The sequence below is a fragment of the Pristiophorus japonicus genome, chromosome 20, assembly GCF_044704955.1.
Source record: "Pristiophorus japonicus isolate sPriJap1 chromosome 20, sPriJap1.hap1, whole genome shotgun sequence".
Taxonomy (NCBI): domain Eukaryota; kingdom Metazoa; phylum Chordata; class Chondrichthyes; family Pristiophoridae; genus Pristiophorus; species Pristiophorus japonicus.
In genome coordinates this window covers 37,039,640-37,058,748 of record NC_091996.1, presented here as the reverse complement: position 1 = coordinate 37,058,748, position 19,109 = coordinate 37,039,640, and the positions used below count along the sequence as shown (strand labels likewise).

Genomic DNA, 19,109 nt, shown 5'->3' with positions numbered 1-19,109 from the left:
CACATTTTACTTTGAGCTCAAAGTGTTCAGTCTGACTCTTTCTCCATACACAACAACTGGCGACGAGATACAGATAGCGAACCCAAAGATGCAGAGAACAGTGGGCATCCTGGAGAAATTTTCGGAGGGAGATGATTGGGAAACTTTTATGGAGCGACTTGACCAATACTTCGTGGCCAACGGGCTAGATGGGGAAGAGAGTGCTGCCAAACGAAGGGCGATCCTCCTCACCGTCTGTGGGGCCCCAACGTATGGCCTCATGAAGAATCTGCTCTCTCCAGCGAAACACACGGAGAAATCGTACGGCGATTTGTGCACACTGGTCCAAGAGCATTTGAACCCGAAGGAAAGCGTTCTGATGGCGAGGTACCGGTTCGACACCTACAAAAGGTCTGAAGGCCAGGAAATGGTGAGTTATGTCGCCGAGCTAAGACGCCTTGTAGGACATTGCGAATTTGGAGCACATGCTCAGAGACTTTTTCGTACTTGGCATTGGCCACGAAACCATACTTCACAAACTTTTGACTGTGGAGACCCCAACCTTGAGTAACACCATAGCGATAGCCCAGGCTTTCATAGTCACCAGTGACAATACGAAGCAAATCTCTCAGCACACAAGTGCTGCTACAAGTACTGTGAACAAAGTGATGTTGTTTTCGAATCGTAATGTACAGGGCAGGTCACACATACCTGCAGCTGCACATCCACAGATGTCAGAGTCCACCATCAAGAGTGATGAATGCAAGGCCATTAACACCTTGTTGGCGCTGCGGGGGTGATCATCATTTCCATTCATGCCGATTCAAAGCATACGTTTAATGGGACACCGAGTGTGCAGGCGAGCTGCAAAGCCTGTTAAACCTGCAAAACCACCATGTTGCAGAAGAGGACAGATCCACAGAGGATCACGACGAACCAGAGCCTCAGATCGAGGAGGCAGAGGTACATGGGGTGCAAACATTCACCACGAATTGTCCCCTGATAAAGCTGAATGTTGAACTAAATGGACTCCCAGTATCAATGGAGCTGGACACGGGTGCGAGCCAGTCCATCATGGGCAAAAAGACTTTCGAAAGGTTGTGGCGCAGCAAAGCCTCAAGGCCAGTCTTAACTCCAGTTCGCACAAAACTAAGACCTTACACAAAAAAAATGATTCCTGTAATTGGCAGTGCTACCGTAAAGATCTCTTACGATGGAGCGGTACACAAGCTACCACTCTGGGTGGTATCGGCCAATGGTCCCACGCTGCTCGGCAGGAGCTGGCTGGGAAAGATACGCTGGAACTGGGACGACATCTGAGCGCTATCGCCCGCTGATGACACTTCGTGTGCCCAGGTCTTAAACAAATTTCCTTCGCTGTTCGAACCAGGCATCGGGAAATTCCAAGGATCAAAAGTGCAGATCCACCTAATTCTGGGGGCGCGACCCATCCATCACAAGGCGAGAGCAGTATCGTACATGATGAGAGAGAGGGTAGAAATCGAGCTAGACCGGCTGCAAAGAGAGGGCATCATTTCACCAATTGCGTTCAGCGAGTGGGACAGTCCTATTGTCCCAGCCCTCAAGGGAGACGGCACCGTCAGAATCCGTGGAGATTACAAAGTAACTATCAATCGTTTCTCTCTGTAGGACCAATACCCACTACCAAAGGCCGATGACCTCTTTGCAACGATGGCGGGAGGAAAGACGTTCACGAAGCTGGATCTGACTTTAGCCTACATGACGCAGGAACTGGAGGAATCATCGAAGGCCCTCACCTGCATCAACACGCACAAAGGTCATTTTGTTTATAACAGATGCCCATTTGGAATGGGCCGATATTCCAGAGAAACATGGAAAGTTTACTGAAGCCGGTCACGCACACCGTGCTCTTCCAGGACGACATCTTGGTCACAGGTCGGAACACAGTCGAGCATCTGCAGAACCTGGAGGAGGTTCTTAGTCGACTTAACTGTGTGGGGCTTAGGTTAAAACGCTCGAAGTGCGTTTCCTGGTGCCTGAAGTGGAGTTCTTGGGAAGGAGGATTGCGGCGGATGGCATCAGGCCCACCAACGCGAAGATGGAGGCAATCGAGAACGCATCAAGGCCACAGAACGTGACGGAGCTGTGGTCGTTTCTAGGACTCTTGAACTACTTTGGTAACTTCTTACCGGGTCTCAGCACATTGCTAGAACCACTACATGTCTTACTATGAAAAGGGGGCAGATGGGTTTGGGGCTAAAGCCAAGAAAATGCCTTTGTAAAAGCAAAAAAATTGTTATGCTCAAACAAACTGCTTGTGTTGTATAATCCATGTAAGCGTTTGGTACTAGCATGTGATGCGTTGTCATATGGCGTCAGGTGTGTATTGCAACAAGCTAATGATTTCAGGAATCTGCAACTGGTTGCTTATGCATCCAGGAGTCTGTCTAAGGCTGAGAGAGCCCACAGCATGATTGAAAACGAAGCATTAGCGTATGAGTATATGGTAAAGAAAATGCATCAAAACCTGTTTGGGCTAAAATTCAAATTGGAAACTGACCATAAGCCACTTATATCCCTGTTTTCCGAGAATAAAGGGATAAATACTAACGCATCGGCCCGCATCCAGAGATGGGCGCTCACGTTGTCCGCATACAACTACGCCATCCGCCATAGGCCAAGCACAGAAAACTGCGGCGATGCTCTCAGTAGGCTGCCATTGCCCACCACGGGGGTGGAAATGGCGCAGCCCGCAGATCTAGCCATGGTTATGGAAGCACTTGAGAGTGAGCAATCACCCGTCACTACCCGGCAGATCAAAACCTGGACAAGCCAGGACCCCTTATTATCTCTAGTCAAAATCTGTGTGCTTCATGGGAACTGGTCCAGTGTCCCAGTGGAAATGCCAGAAGAGATAAAGCCGTTCCAGTGGCGCGCAGATGAAATGTCTATACAGGCAGACTGCCTTCTGTGGGGCAATCAAGTAGTGGTCCCCAAGAAGGGCAGAGACACCTCCATCAATGACCTCCACAGTACCCATCCAAGCATCGTAATGATGAAAGCGATAGCCAGATCCCACGTGTGGTGGCCCGGTATCGATGAGGACTTAGTCCTGCGTTCACAGATGTAATACATGCTCGCAGTTAAGCAATGTACCCAGGGAGGCGCCGCTAAGTTTATGGTCTTGGCCCTCCAAACCGTGGTCTCGGGTAAACGTCGACTATGCAGGCCCGTTCTTCGGTAAAATGTTCCTTGTGGTTGTAGACGCGTACTCCAAGTGGATTGAATGTGAGATGATGTTTGCCACTCACGGCTTACCCGATGTCCTGGTGAGCGACAACGGGCCATGTTTTACCAGTGCTGAGTTCAAAGAATTCATGACCCGTAACGGGATCAAGCATGTCACATCTGCCCCGTTTAAACCAATGTCCAATGTTCAGGCAGAGAGAGCAGTGCAAACCATCAAGCAAGGCTTGAAGAGGGCAACTGAAGGCTCACTGCAGACTCGCCTATCCCGAGTCCTGCTTAGCTACAGCACGAGACCTCACTCACTGGGATCCCACCTGCTGCACTGCTCATGAAAAGAGCACTTAAGACAAGGCTCTCGTTAGTTCACCCTGATCTACATGAACAGGTAGAGAGCAGACGGCTTCAACAAAGTGCCTACCATGATAACGCAAATGTGTCATGCGAGATTGCAATCAGTGATCCTGTATTTGTATTAAATTATAGACAAGGTCTCAAGTGGCTTCCCGGCATTGTCGTGGTCAAAGAGGGGAGCAGGGTGTTTTGGGTCAAACTTTCAAATGGACTTATTCACCGGAAACACTTGGACCAAATCAAACTCAGATTCACCGACTATCCTGAGCAACCCACCTTGGACCCTACCTTTTTTAATCCCCCAACATACACACCAGTGGCAACGGCACCACGCTTGACTACGAAGCAGAACCCATCATCCACAGCAGCCCTGCAGGGCCCAACACACCAGGTAGCCCAGCAAGGCCAAATGCACAGCAGCCCAGCGAGGGCCCAACAAATGATTCAAACAACACCAGCTTTCACACCGAGACGATCAACCAGGGCAAGAAGGGCCCCAAATCGACTCACATTGTAAATAGTTACACTATTGACTTTGTGGGGGAGTGTTGTTATATATGTGGACTTGTATTTACTCTGTACAGCCACTAGGGATTCCATAATCTCTTGGGAGCACAGGTATTTAAGGAGGCCTCACAGGTTGGAGAGGCAATCTGGAGACCTGCAATAAAAGACTAAGGTCACACTTTACTATGACTCTTTCTCCATACACAACAACAATGTTTGCAGTCCTCCGGCACCACACCTGTAGCCAGCGATGTTTAGAAAATGATGGTCAGAGCCTCTGTTGTTTCCCCTTTTGTTTCTCTTCACAGCCTGGGATACATTTAATCTGGTCCTAGGGGATTTATAACTTTCAAAGCTACTACACCTCTTAAATACTTCCTATCTCCCTATGTGCTAATAATTCACTTCACATGGACCTTGATCTGTGTACTGCATAGTGCAGTCCCCTCTTTCTTACTATGTAATTGCCTTGTGGTTGATGTTTCTGAGCTATCACTTGGAAACGAGTGGAAGTGTATGTCTTGTTTCTCTGCTGCTGCTTTTGATCATATGTAGGAGGAAGAGAACTTTGAATGGGTTGCTGATCAGCAGATTTTACAGTAAAAGATGTAATACAAGATTTCATGATAGGCTGTTTATCTTATCAATGGCTGCACCATTCAGGTCGTCAGTGACCTTGTGCAGCAATGAGCTGTAATGCAAAGTCAGCTCTTTTACCGAATTTTATGCATTCCCAGCATGTAGTGAATAATGCACTGGGAGAGCAAAAGGATAGGGACTGGAATTTTGGATGTCAAGAGCTAATCAAGGGCACAGCATTTTCTAATGTAGACGAAGAGGCAGGGATGGTGGAGATCACACGGCAGACATTGGGTGTGCTATGTGCCTCAGGTGCTTTGGAGTCCACCTTGCTCCATAATACCTCCATGAGATTATCGGCATAATAGTTTGAAAAAAAGAAAGTCTTGCATTTATATATCGTCTTTCATGACCTCAGCATGTCCCAAAGCACTTTACAGCCAATGAAGTACTTTTGGAGTGTAGTCACTGTTGTAATGTGGCAGACAACTGGCGCATAGCAAGGTCGCACAAACAGCAATGTGATGATGGCCAGATAATCTGTATGAGTGAAGTTGGTTGAGAAATAAACGTGGGCCAGGACACCGAGGATAACTCCCCTGCGCTTCTTCGCATAGTGCCACAGGATCTTTTGCGTTCACCTGAGAGAGCAGACGGGGCCTTGGTTTAAACATCTGACTCGAAAAGCAGCACCGCTGACATTGCAGCACTCCCTCAGTGCTGCACTGGCATGCCAGCTTAGATTTTATGCTCAAGTCTCTGGAGTGGGGCTAGAACCCACAACCTTCTGACTCAGAGGGTGCTACCAACTGAACCACTGTTAGAAATCAGGAATGCCTAAAAATGTGTAAAACTGATAGGAGTGCTGTGTTTAAATCGTTGTTTTGGACTGGAGACAAGGTGTCTGCTGAGGGAATGCTGAGAAATGCTAATTATCTGTGGTTTTGAAGTAAAAGCTTCAGTTTGTTTATGTATCTTAAGACAATTTGTATGGAAAGGCTTAGAATCGAAGGAAGTTTTAGGAGTTAACGTAAACAGAGACAGTTTGCTGTGTCGTAAAGACTGGTTAAGATGACAAAGTTCTGGTTTGGCTTCTTGGGATCAAAGGACAGCATAGGGACAAGATAGATGAAATGTTTCCCACAGGATAACCTCTACAGGTCAAAAGGTCTTGTCAATGTTCAGGCCCACCTTTTTAAAAAAAAAAGTGACCTCCCAGAAGTTTGTTGTCACAGACGGAAGAAACAGAGAAAGAGGAGGAGGTTCACAGATAGAAGGAGAGAAAGAGAAAGAGAGAGAGAGAGTGAAGGAGGCCCCAGACGATAAGAAGAACAGAATTGCTCACGTGTCAACTGCCTGTCCAAATGGATCGATTTCAACTATTGTCACGGTCATGTTTTTACTGTATAACTAATGTTATATTCCGTCTTAAACTCTGATTAAACACAATATATCGTTTTGGTTTGCTCACGAACCTGATTATTTAAAGTGACCAGAGATAACCATAAAGAGGCAATTTCTAACGCCTCGGCTGACAATAGTTTGCTGACAGGTAATAGAGGGTACAGTAGGAAGAGAAGCAGAACTTCAGGACAAACTTGCAGTTAACACATGCCCTCCTACTTCCAAGCTCTGACCTCCTTTTGCAAAGCTTCCTCTTCATAGAAGTGAAAGGGCAGATTTCTCTTGTGTTCTGGGCTGCCTTATCCTTGAAAAATATTTTTTTTAAGTGTCAATTATTTGTGCGTGAAATTCAGGTGTCAACATGCAGACATCATGGGGGGCTGATAGGTGTATGCACCAACCAGTTAGATATGTGAGGCTTTTAGTTTTGTGATTGCAGGAATGCTGTGAGTGAAGAAAAACTGTCCTGGTGAAAGGTGTGGAATGTAGAGGGAACCATGTGATCTCTTGGGCATTGATGGCAAGCAATTCAAGCATTCCCACACAATGTGAAGGGAAGTCTTTATAGATAGCAAACATGCTTAGTATAGTGCATTTTTCGAGGGTTTGGCTAGCTCCTCTTGCCTTGCCTACCCTGATGAAGTCATTAAACCTTTTGTGGCACGGAGTTGCCGAGTATGGAATGCAGTTTCATACTGCTGAAACGTATTGTGGAAACATTGTGAAGTGCTACTCCTGCCCTCTGATGAGAAGTGTTCGAGTTGACACTGACTGGCCTGGCCAACTTCAGCTGCTGCTGTGCCACTCTCCCCGTGGGCCTGTGTCACTATATGCAAAGCAGTGCCTCTCATTTGCACCTGGTTTCATGTGGAAAGCATTTATATATCTTCAGCCTTAAATCTGAGGGCTTTGAGCTCCACATCAGAGCGTAACGGCATTCTTCAAGTAAGCAAGTTGTCGAAATCAATACTTCAGTACTGTGATATCTTCACAGAGCACAGCACACACAGTTTCCTAACATGCAGGCTGCTCTCTCGGAACTCTCCGGAAAGCTACCTGTTGTTTAATGATTAACTATGCAGCTGCAGTACACAATACGTCCACATCCACAGTGAGGAGCTACAAGCATTACAAGCTTACAGACATTACACTTCTCCCTCCTTAATGAAAAAGCCATCATAACAAACATCATAAATAACTTTCATTCTTATATATATTTACAAATTTAACGTTACCACTTGTTTTCTGTTTCGAAGAGGATACCTTTGCTCTCGAACCGAACCTTCCAAACATGGTGTTGATTTCACACTCATTTGTGGCTCATCCTGAGGAACATTTTCCTCCATGGAATTTCCTTGATTTTCATTTGAACTCACTCTAACTTCAGGCTCTTTGTTTCCCTGACTTGGACTCAGACTTTCATTCTGATTCTCTCCTGGATTTGATTCCAGTACATTGGATTTAGGATTTGCGACTGGTATATCAAAATTATCTGAAAGTCAGAAATAATTGAATCATTCCCACCTTCAACTCCTTCCATGTCTGTAGATAAAATATGGACAAATCTAATCTGTCCATTATCAAACATCTTTACCAAATATGTGCGAGGACCACATATCTTCACCACTCTTCCTGGTAACCACTTTAACCATTTATGGTGATGGTTCTTCACTCTCACCTTCTGGTTTAATTTCACTGGGTCACGTTTGGTTGCTCTACCAATCTCTTAAGCTGTGACTGGCAGTTCATCAATGTATGAAAAACAAAACACTTCTTCCCTATCGGGTGTAACTTGTGATGGGGAAGGCAATCTAGACATTGCATCAGCATTACTGTGATCAGCTGATCATCTGTATTCAATATCATATGTATATGCTGACAAAATCAAAGCCCATCTCTGCATTCGGGCTGCAGCTAATGTTGGAACTGGGGACTTTAGATGGAGGATTGCTGTCAGGGGCTTATAGTCCGTAACGATGGTAAATTTATGACCATACAAGTATTTGTGAAACTTCTTGACCCCAAAAATTAATGCCAAAGCTTCCCTTTCAATTTGAGCAGAATTACACTCACTGGCACTGAGAGTGCGCGAAGCAAAAGCAATTGGTCTCTCCTCCCCACTACTTAATACATGAGAGATTACTGCCCCAACTCCATATGGAGAGGCATCACATACTAGCTTAATCTCCTTAGATATGTCGTAGTGAACTAACATGATGCTCTCTACCAATTTGTTTTTACACTCCTTGAATGCTGTTTCGCATTCTTTTGACCACTTCCACTGGACCTGTTTTTTCAAACGTTCATTCAGTGGATGTAATACTGTCGCCAAATTTGGTAGGAACTTCCGATAATAGTTCAAAAGACCCAAGAATGAACAAAGTTCAGTGACATTCCTGGGAGTGGGTGCATTTCTAATTGCATCCAATTTTTCCATGGTTGGATGTAAACCATCTTTGTCTATTCTGTACCCTAAGTACTCCACTGAGTTTTTAAATAACTCACACTTACGAGCAGACACTCGTACTCTGTGCTTCTCTAGCCGTTTGAGGACGTCATTCAATTAGCCTATTTGGTGCTGAAGTTGGTATGTCATCCAAATAACATACTACCCCTTCAATACCTTGCAAAATCTGGTTCATCACCCCTTGGAATATGGCAGGGGCGGAAGACACTCCAAACGGCAGCCTATTAAACTGGTATTGGCCTAGATGAGTATTTATAGTCAAACATGACTTGGACTCCTCATCTAGTTCAAGTTGTAAGTAGGCATTCGTAAGATCCAGTTTTGAGAAGATCTGACCACCTGTCAGCGTTGTGAACAAATCTTCTATATTCGGCAATGTATTGGGGACAATACCCTCTCGAACCCGGTTTATGGTTACCTTATAATCACCACACAATCTTACTTTACCATCAGACTTGGGTACAACAACAATGGGTGTTGCCCAATTACATCGATCTATCTTACAAATAATGTTCTCCGTCCCTAGTCTTTTGAGTTCTTGCTCAACTTTCTCCTTGAGTGCATATGATACGGAACGTGGCTTGTAGTAAACCGATCTAGCGTCCTTCTGTACCCTGACACTCGCCTTGGATCAGACTGCCCGTTTCGCAGAACATCTTCAGATACTGCTTGATAACCTCGTCCGTTGATGAAAATCTCGCTTCCACAGAGAAAATCTTACTCCAATCCAGCTTCAGTGAGCTCAACCAATTTCTTCCTAGTAAGGCAGACTTGTCTCCTTTCACTACTATTAGAGGCAAGTTCTGAAGTTGATCTTTATATTTCACCGGTACGGTGATACGGCCTACTACAGGAATTTTCTCTCCCGAGTAGCCTCGCAGCTCTATCTTGGATTTCTCCAGTTGAAAATCACGCAATTTGTCGCGGTACAGTGACTCCGGTACTACACTCACGGACGCACCCATGTCAATTGCCATTGGTATCTTGAATGAGAGGGGAACGACCTATCAAAAGCCCAGCGGGAGATCGAGAGCCAGCGGCAGTTGGTGAGAGGGGAGCGACCTATCAAAAGCCCAGCGGGAGATCGAGAGCCAGCGGCAGTTGGTGAGAGGGGAACGACCTATCAAAAGCCCAGCGGGAGATCGAGAGCCAGCGGCAGTTGGTGAGAGGGGAGTGACCTATCAAAAGCGTACCGGTGCAGCTACAGCGGGAGAGAAAGCAAAATAGAAGTAGAAAGGAATCAAAAAGTGACGTCACAGCCTAGGGGGTAAGTGATTGGCTGGTGATTGGTGAGTAGCTTTTCTTTTTATTTTTTATATCAGTAAGTGAACTGTAACATAGTTACTACCAATTTAAGGGTATCTAAGGGTTAAGACATGTCAGGAGAGCTCGGTCACGTGATATGCTCCTCCTGTACCATGTGGGAACTCGGGGACACTTCCGGTGTCCCTGGGCGCTACGTGTGTGGGAAGTGTATCCGCCTCGAGCTCTTGATGGTCCACATTGCGGAATTGGAGCTGAGGGTGGATTCACTCTGGAGCATCCACGATGCTGAGAATGACGTGAGTATCACGTGTAGTGAGTTGGTCTTACCGCAGGAGAAGGGTCCACAGCCAGATAGGGAATGGAAGACCAGCAGGAAGAGCAGTGCAAGAAAGATAGTGCAGGGGTCCCCTGTGGTCATCCCCCTGCAAAACAGATACACTGCTTTGAGTACTGTTGGGGGGGATGACTCATCAGGGGAGGGCAGCAGCAGCCAAGTTCATGGCACCGTGGCTGGCTCTGCTGCACAGGAGGGCAGGAAAAAGATTGTGAACGCGATAGTGATAGGGGATTCGATGGTGAGGGGAATAGATAGGCGTTTCTGCGGACGCAACCGAGACTCCAGGATGGTATGTTGCCTCCCTGGTGCAAGGGTCAAGGATGTCTCGGAGCGGGTGCAGGACATTCTGAAATGGGAGGGAGAACAGCCAGTTGTCGTGGTGCACATTGGTACCAACGACATAGGTAAAAAAAAGGGATGAGGTCCTACGAAAAGAATTTAAGGAGCTAGGAGCTAAATTTAAAAAGTAGGACCTCAAAAGTAGTAATCTCGGGATTGCTACCAGTGCCACGTGCTAGTCAGAGTAGGAATCGCAGGATAGCGCAGATGAATACGTGGCTTGAGCAGTGGTGCAGCAGGGAGGGATTCAAATTCCTGGGGCATTGGAACCGGTTCTGGGGGAGGTGGGACCAGTACAAACCGGACGGTCTGCACCTGGGCAGGACCGGAACCAATGTCCTAGGGGGAGTGTTTGCTAGTGCTGTTGGGGAGGAGTTAAACTAATATTGCAGGGGGATGGGAACCTATGCAGGGAGACAGAGGGAGACAAAAATGAGGCAAAAGCAAAAGACAGAAAGGAGATGAGGAAAAGTGGAGGGCAGAGAAACCCAAGGCAAAGAACAAAAAGAGCCACTGTACAGCAAAATTCTAAAAGGACAAAGGGTGTTAAAAAAGCAAGCCTGAAGGCTTTGTGTCTTAATGCAAGGAGTATCCGCAATAAGGTGGATGAATTAACTGTGCAAATAGATGTTAACAAATATGATGTGATTGGGATTACGGAGACGTGGCTCCAGGATGATCAGGGCTGGGAACTCAACATCCAGGGGTATTCAACATTCAGGAAGGATAGAATAAAAGGAAAAGGAGGTGGGGTAGCATTGCTGGTTAAAGAGGAGATCAATGCAATAGTTAGGAAAGACATTAGCTTGGATGATGTGGAATCTATATGGGTAGAGCTGCAGAACACTAAAGGGCAAAAAACGTTAGTGGGAGTTGTGTACAGACCTCCAAACAGTAGTAGTGATGTTGGGGCGGGCATCAAACAGGAAATTATGGGTGCATGCAATAAAGGTGCAGCAGTTATAATGGGTGACTTTAATATGCACATAGATTGGGCTCGCCAAACTGGAAGCAATATGGTGGAGGAGGATTTCCTGGAGTGCATAAGGGATGGTTTTCTAGACCAATATGTCGAGGAAGCAACTAGGGGGGAGGCCATCTTAGACTGGGTGTTGTGTAATGAGAGAGGATTAATTAACAATCTCATTGTGCGAGGCCCCTTGGGGAAGAGTGACCATAATATGGTGGAATTCTGCATTAGGATGGAGAATGAAACAGTTAATTCAGAGACCATGGTCCAGAACTTAAAGAAGGGTAACTTTGAAGGTATGAGGTGTGAATTGGCTAAGATAGATTGGCGAAAGATACTTAAGGGGTTGACTGTGGATGGGCAATGGCAGACATTTAGAGACCGCATGGATGAATTACAACAATTGTACATTCCTGTCTGGCGTAAAAATAAAAAAGGGAAGGTGGCTCAACTGTGGCTATCTAGGGAAATCAGGGATAATATTAAAGCCAAGGAAGTGGCATACAAATTGGCCAGAAATAGCAGCGAACCTGGGGACTGGGAGAAATTTAGAACTCAACAGAGGAGGACAAGGGTTTGATTAGGGCAGGGAAAATGGATTACGAGAAGAAGCTTGCAGGGAACATTAAGGCGGATTGCAAAAGTTTCTATAGGTATGTAAAGAGAAAAAGGTTAGTAAAGACAAACGTAGGTCCCCTGCAGTCAGAATCAGGGGAAGTCATAACGGGGAACAAAGAAATGGCAGACCAATTGAACAAGTACTTTGGTTCAGTATTCACTAAGGAGGACACAAACAACCTTCCGGATATAAAAGGGGTCAGAGGGTCTAGTAAGGAGGAGGAACTGAGGGAAATCTTTATTAGTCGGGAAATTGTGTTGGGGAAATTGATGGGATTGAAGGCCGATAAATCCCCAGGGCCTGATGGACTGCATCCCAGAGTACTTAAGGAGGTGGCCTTGGAAATAGTGGATGCATTGACAGTCATTTTCCAACATTCCATTGACTCTGGATCAGTTCCTATCGAGTGGAGGGTAGCCAATGTAACCCCACTTTTTAAAAAAGGAGGGAGAGAGAAAACAGGGAATTATAGACCGGTCAGCCTGACCTCAGTAGTGGGTAAAATGATGTAATCAATTATTAAGGATGTCATAGCAGCGCATTTGGAAAATGGTGACATGATAGGTCCAAGTCAGCATGGATTTGTGAAAGGGAGATCATGCTTGACAAATCTTCTGGAATTTTTTGAGGATGTTTCCAGTAAAGTGGACAAAGGAGAACCAGTTGATGTGGTATATTTGAATTTCAGAAGGCTTTCGACAAGGTCCCACACAGGAGATTAATGTGCAAAGTTAAAGCACATGGGATTGGGGGTAGTATGCTGACATGGATTGAGAACTGGTTGTCAGACAGGAAGCAAAGAGTAGGAGTAAATGGGTACTTTTCAGAATGGCAGGCAGTGACTAGTGGGGTACCGCAAGGTTCTGTGCTGGGGCCCCAGCTGTTTACATTGTACATTAATGATTTAGACGAGGGGATTAAATGCAGTATCTCCAAATTTGCGGATGACACTAAGTTGGGTGGCAGTGTGAGCTGCGAGGAGGATGCTGTGAGGCTGCAGAGTGACTTGGATAGGTTAGGTGAGTGGGCAAATGCATGGCAGATGAAGTATAATGTGGATAAATGTGAGGTTATCCACTTTGGTGGTAAAAACAGAGAGACAGACTATTATCTGAATGGTGACAGATTAGGAAAAGGGAAGGTGCAACGAGACCTGGGTGTCATGGTACATCAGTCATTGAAGGTTGGCATGCAGGTACAGCAGGCGGTTAAGAAAGCAAATGGCATGTTAGCCTTCATAGTGAGGGGATTTGAGTACAGGGGCAGGGAGGTGTTGCTACAGTTGTACAGGGCCTTGGTGAGGCCACACCTGGAGTATTGTGTACAGTTTTAGTCTCCTAACTTGAGGAAGGACATTCTTGCTATTGAGGGAGTGCAGCGAAGAGTCACCAGACTGATTCCCGGGATGGTGGGACTGACCTATCAAGAAAGACTGGATCAACTGGGCTTGTATTCACTGGAGTTTAGAAGAGTGAGAGGGGACCTCATAGAAACGTTTAAAATTCTGACGGGTTTGGACAGGTTGGATGCAGGAAGAATGTTCCCAATGTTGGGGAAGTCCAGAACCAGGGGTCACAGTCTAAGGATAAGGGCTAAGCCATTTAGGACCGAGATGAGGAGAAACTTCTTCACCCAGAGAATGGTGAACCTGTGGAATTCTCTACCACAGAAAGTAGTTGAGGCCAATTCACTAAATATATTGAAAAGGGAGTTAGATGAAGTCCTTACTACTCGGGGGATCAAGGGGTATGGCGTGAAAGCAGGAAGGGGGTCCTGAAGTTTCATGTTCAGCCATGAACTCATTGAATGGCGGTGCAGGCTAGAAGGGCTGAATGGCCTGCTCCTGCACCTATTTTCGATGTTTCTATGAATCCCGCAACATCTATGTGGATTTTGATGCTTTCCGAATCGCTGTCCGTTAACCTCATACTCCTGATGACGTGTAACTCTAACATCTCCTTGTCCTGTTGTTCTTCCATGCTATGTAGTCTTTTTGGATTTCTACTCATAGCTTTGAATGCTGGACTCATAGCTTTAAAAGCTGGTTTACCCTTCAGTTGGCATGCCTTCGCAAGATGCCCAGACTTTCTGCAAAGAAACACTCTGCCGTCACGTATGGACAACTTTGAGCAATGTGTTGTCCCAAGCACCTATAGCAAGACTTTGATGCTCTGGTAGAATTTACAGTTTCTGAGACTTTCGGCCATGGCCGTCTTTTACTTTGAACCTGCAGGTGATTTACCTCGGTTGACTGACGACCGTAATTATTATTTAATTCTCCGGAATATTGTTCGGCCATGCTCATCGACTTCGCTGTCTGACAAGCAATCTCAAAAGTTAAGTCATCTGTCGTCAATAACTTCCTTCTGATTGCTTCATTTTTCACCCCACATACAAAACAATCCCGTAATGCTCGGTTTTGAAAGTTTCCAAAATTACAGTGCATCGATAGCTTTTTTAATGCTATGATGTAATCAGCAATACTTTCATCCATTTTTGATTCCGAATCCCAAAACAATAGCTTTCAGCAATTTCTAACGGTTTGGGGTTATAATGCTGCTCCAGCTTCGTTAAAATCTCTAAGCATTGTGTCCTTTGACACGTCAGGCACAAACAGCTTTACAAGGGTTTCATATAATGCCGGACCCGCCACTGATAAGATCGCTTTCTTACGTTCCAACACAGCCTGGTTCTGGACTGCATTGTCTGGAACTTCGGTTATGTTATTTGCAGTGAAAAACATTTCTAGCTGATCTGCATATGCTTTAAAAAGTTCTTGGTCGTGTCTATATTCACCCAAATATACGATTACACCTGCCATTTTTAATCTCTAACTGTTCACGCCGTGTGCTGTTTTTTACCTCGGATTTTGTAGCTTTTTTTTTCAAAGACAGAAACTTTCAAAGTCTTCTATCGGCTGGCCGAATCCTTCACCAACAAAATTTAAGCTTTAAACATCCGGAAAAAAAACATCCTCGTCGCCAAATGTGATATCTTCACATAGCACAGCACAAACAGATTCCTAACATGCAGGCTGCTCTCTCGGAACTCTCCAGAAAGCTGCCTGTTGTTTCATGATTAACTATGCAGCTGTAGTACACAATACGTCCACATTCACAATGAGGAGCTACAAGCATTACAAGCTTACAGACATTACAAGTATCAAGCTGGTTCTAACCCACAAAATGACAAGCTAAAGGTGACTGTTATTCCTAACCCCAGAATCTTTGCTATCATTGTTAGTTAGGCTGACCACAGAAACTGACAGTCAGTCTACTTATCATTGGCAGACCAGAATCGTTCTCCACAGATTGTGCTATAATTGACTAAATTTCATGAAAGTACATGTCAAATTTTCTACTTAATCGCCTGCTAAATCAATGTGAAGCAAAGAACAACTGTGAAAATATCTTTACTCTCTATATAAGTGTAAACAAAGTTCAAAGGGGTGAAGATTGTTTTATTTCCTTAAAATGTTTCATAACTATTCATATTTTGTAGAACTCACAGGATTTCCTTAACTTGTTTACAGATGCAGTGAGCTACTTGGATGTATGAGCTTTGGAGTAAAGTCACTCCTTGCATTGGATAAGGCAAGTATATTAGTATTAAGTTAGAAGTTGTATCCTTTTTCATTTTTGATATTCTATAATCAGACAACAAACTAAAGCTTCTTAAAGCAATTAATCTAGACCTATGTAAATTAAAAATAACTGATGTTTATTCAGAGGTAAATGGCAGAACTGAGGCAGGATTTTCCCTGCCTTTCTGTCGATGTGTTACTGAGTCGAGCGAATGTGGAAAATAGGTTGGCGACTCATGACACAGGATCCTCGCCCATTTTTACGTTTGTGATACTTTGTGCCATAAATGAGACTGGATGCCAGAACCACCTGCCCAAATACTGGCACTTTACAAGAGACAATAATGGAGTGACATCATATATCACATTTTCTATTATTATCACCTCAGTATTTCTGTTTGCTACTTCTGTTAGCATTGAACAGGTGCCCAACATTAGCAGGCAATGGGGAAACACAAGAGGAAACCTTAAATACCACTAACTGGAGTGAGGGACCTGTGCTCAGCACTCCCTTATTACTGGAATTTAGCAGCAGTGGTACAGCCAGCAATATGATCCCAGTTGGGGAGGCTGTTTGGTCTTTTAAGCTGCTGCACCAACAGCTAATTGCAACCTTCACCTCTCTACCCCTCCAGCTATGGTGAGCTGCCAAGCACAGGTTGGAATACCACTGGGGACTTGTTAAACTTTTTTACTGAGGCAGGAAATTCTCCAGCATCGGTTGGGTGGACATAACTCTCTCCCTACAATACTTCGTGACATAGGATTGGTACTGGAGAGGAAAATTCTGGCTTTGGCCTCCAAAATACTTTCTCCTTGTTCCTGAATACACAAGCAGGTATAATGCATTGAAGCAAAAGATACAGATAGCTTTTGGCTGATGTAAAAAGAACATAGATCAGAAAGAGAATTGTGTGAGAAGATGAATAATACCAAATCGTCCAGGTTAACAGTGTTTGTGATTGTGTAAAGTACCTTATGCTGGTAGAGTAGTTGGTGCTTGATGTCTGACTGATTTAGTGGTCAAAATGGGACGCAATGTGATATGGTAACATGACACCGTGGAATGGAAGAAAATGAGCATGCCTGTATGCTTACAAAGATTACTGGTTGGCAAGATTCCCTGTGCGATGTACCTTGTTTTCTGTGATAGGTAATAAAGAAACTTGGCAAAAAAAAACATTTATGTATTGTCATGAGCAATCTTGCATCGTCCAAAAAAAAAAGTTCCTCACCTGTTCCCAGGTTCAGAGTGCTATGCTCATAATAAAGGATGAAACTGAGTACTGTGTACAATGAGCAAGTGTGACCTTAGCTCCTTTAATAAGACTCCAGAGTGCAGGTACCTCGGGGGGGGCGGGGGGGCTTGCTTATATACGTGCTCTCAAGGGATGCTGGGATCCTTTGGGACTCCAACAGGTAGGCCCTCTGGTGGGTAGTGTAATATAGGTTACAATGGGTTAAATACATAACACACGGCATAGGTGAGACTATATTGAGCTCCTTTGTAACCTCCCTTTATGATGCTCTAGTTGTACTCTTTATTGTAAGGTGGACCTCCTTTGCATATCGAGCCACCCTTTGCTGCAGGACCATCTGCATCAGGATTTCAAAAACCTAGTCATTAAATTGGACTTTTTGGCACCCAATAACTTTTCTGCCTATGGGGAGAGAGCAGATCAGTAACTTAATTTTCGATTGGTCCAGCCAATTCAAAAACATTCAGATATATCACAGACCACTAATTTTGCTGGTTCCAAGAAACACGGGCAAAAGAAATTTACAGCATAGAAAGAGGCAGTGCCAGCTGTTTGCTACAGCAATCCAAAATTAACACAATGGCCCGCTCTCTTTGCAGAACCCTAAATGATGCCCTGCTGCCATTGTTTATTCACTTTGTCCAATAATATTAGCTCAGTTAATTAGCATAATTTCTGAGTGCTAACAGAGAGTAGTGCATAATGAATTGAAAATGTTCTAATGTCAGGGTGGGATTTCCTGAACCAGAAGCTCTTGAAAGATTGTTTGCTGCCCTTAAAAGGATAGTTGCTGTGCTTTTCAGGCAGTTTTTTAGTCTGCAAAATGATAGTCTGCGTTATTTGAAGGTGAAATATCCTTTGCGTCAACAGTTGCTAGTCCTGCTGAGAAATCTTCTAATAGCAAAGGACTCATTATTAACTATCCTCAGCTGTCACTTCAATCTTTGAGAATAGCATGTCATAAAATGAAAGAATCTATATTTGTGTGTGTGTGTGTGTGTGTGTGTGTGTATGTATGTTTGAATGTGTGTATATATATATTATATATAATTCTACAAACTTCTTAAGAACTTGGCATTTCTTGTGCACAGACGAGCTTACAAAAAGCAATAGAGAAGAAAAGACCTACTGGGTCCATCAAATCTGTCCTATACAGTTATGTTGCCTTAAACATCACAATGCATACAATCCCCACCTCACCTGGAGCCATTTAATCTTCTGGGACAGGCAAAAAGTCAGATTAAAAATCTAGGCCAATTAGGGGGGAAAATATGGAAAATTCTTCTCCAACCCATTTAGGAGATCCAATCTAGTCCAGGAAACCGCCCTGGCCCTGATTAATCTATAAGGTGATCTCTGCCCCAGCCAGAAACAGGTCCAGCTCTTGCTTGAAGGAATTCAGTGAATTAGCATTCTCTGCATGAGCTGGCAACCTGTTCCATAGGTCCACCATTCTCAGGGCGGGAGGCGGGGGGAAGAACCTCCTAACATCTCTCCCAGTTCTTCCCTTGCATAGCTAGTAAGAATGACCCTTGGTTGAAACAATTGGCCTACACAATCTAGTCCCTTCATTATCTTATAAACCTCGGTCAAAATACCCCCAAGTCTATCTACTCTTCCCTAAGGTATAGAGACCCACATCTATGAGCCTATCTGGGTAACTAAGATGCTTTAAACTGGGAATTAATTTTGTGGCCCTCCTTTGCACCCATCCCAAAGCCTCAATGTCATCCACCATATGAGGAGACCAAAACTGTGCACTCTATTCTACCCAAGGCCTAACCAAGATCTTGTACAAGGGGAAAATAGTAGGCTTTGTTTTATAGTCCTGTAAATACAGCCTATTTACTTTAGCCACACCTTAACAGCATTGGTCATTCATTTTTAGACATTGATGAACTAAAACACACTTTACCGCTAGCTTTAATTCTTTTCCCTGAAGTGTGTATGCATGTTCAACATTTGACCTGCCCACATGCATAACATTAAACTTTTGTAAGTTGAAAATCATTTGACAATCATGGGCCCAATCCCCCAACACAGCTAGATCTGCCTGTGATAGTTGAGCATCTCCACAGTCCTAACCCCTGCACATACCTTGGTATCATCAGCAAATTTGTAGATCATTCCCTCAACACATAAATCTAAATCATTTATGAAAATAGTAAATAGCTCCACAGTAATACCTGTGAAATACCACTAGTAACCTAGGGCTAGA

General features: G+C 44.5%; 1 protein-coding gene across 12 annotated transcripts in view; it reads left to right on the top strand.

Moving 5' to 3' along the window:
* The window catches only part of rgs3a (regulator of G protein signaling 3a), a 340,299-nt gene that overhangs the window by 95,955 nt on the left and 225,235 nt on the right, over positions 1 to 19,109 (top strand). For all 12 annotated transcript variants that reach the window (XM_070862764.1, XM_070862765.1, XM_070862756.1 and 9 more), the window contains one exon: positions 15,582 to 15,642. In XM_070862764.1, the coding sequence (XP_070718865.1) occupies positions 15,582 to 15,642 (61 nt within the window). The remainder of the gene's footprint in view (positions 1 to 15,581; positions 15,643 to 19,109) is intronic.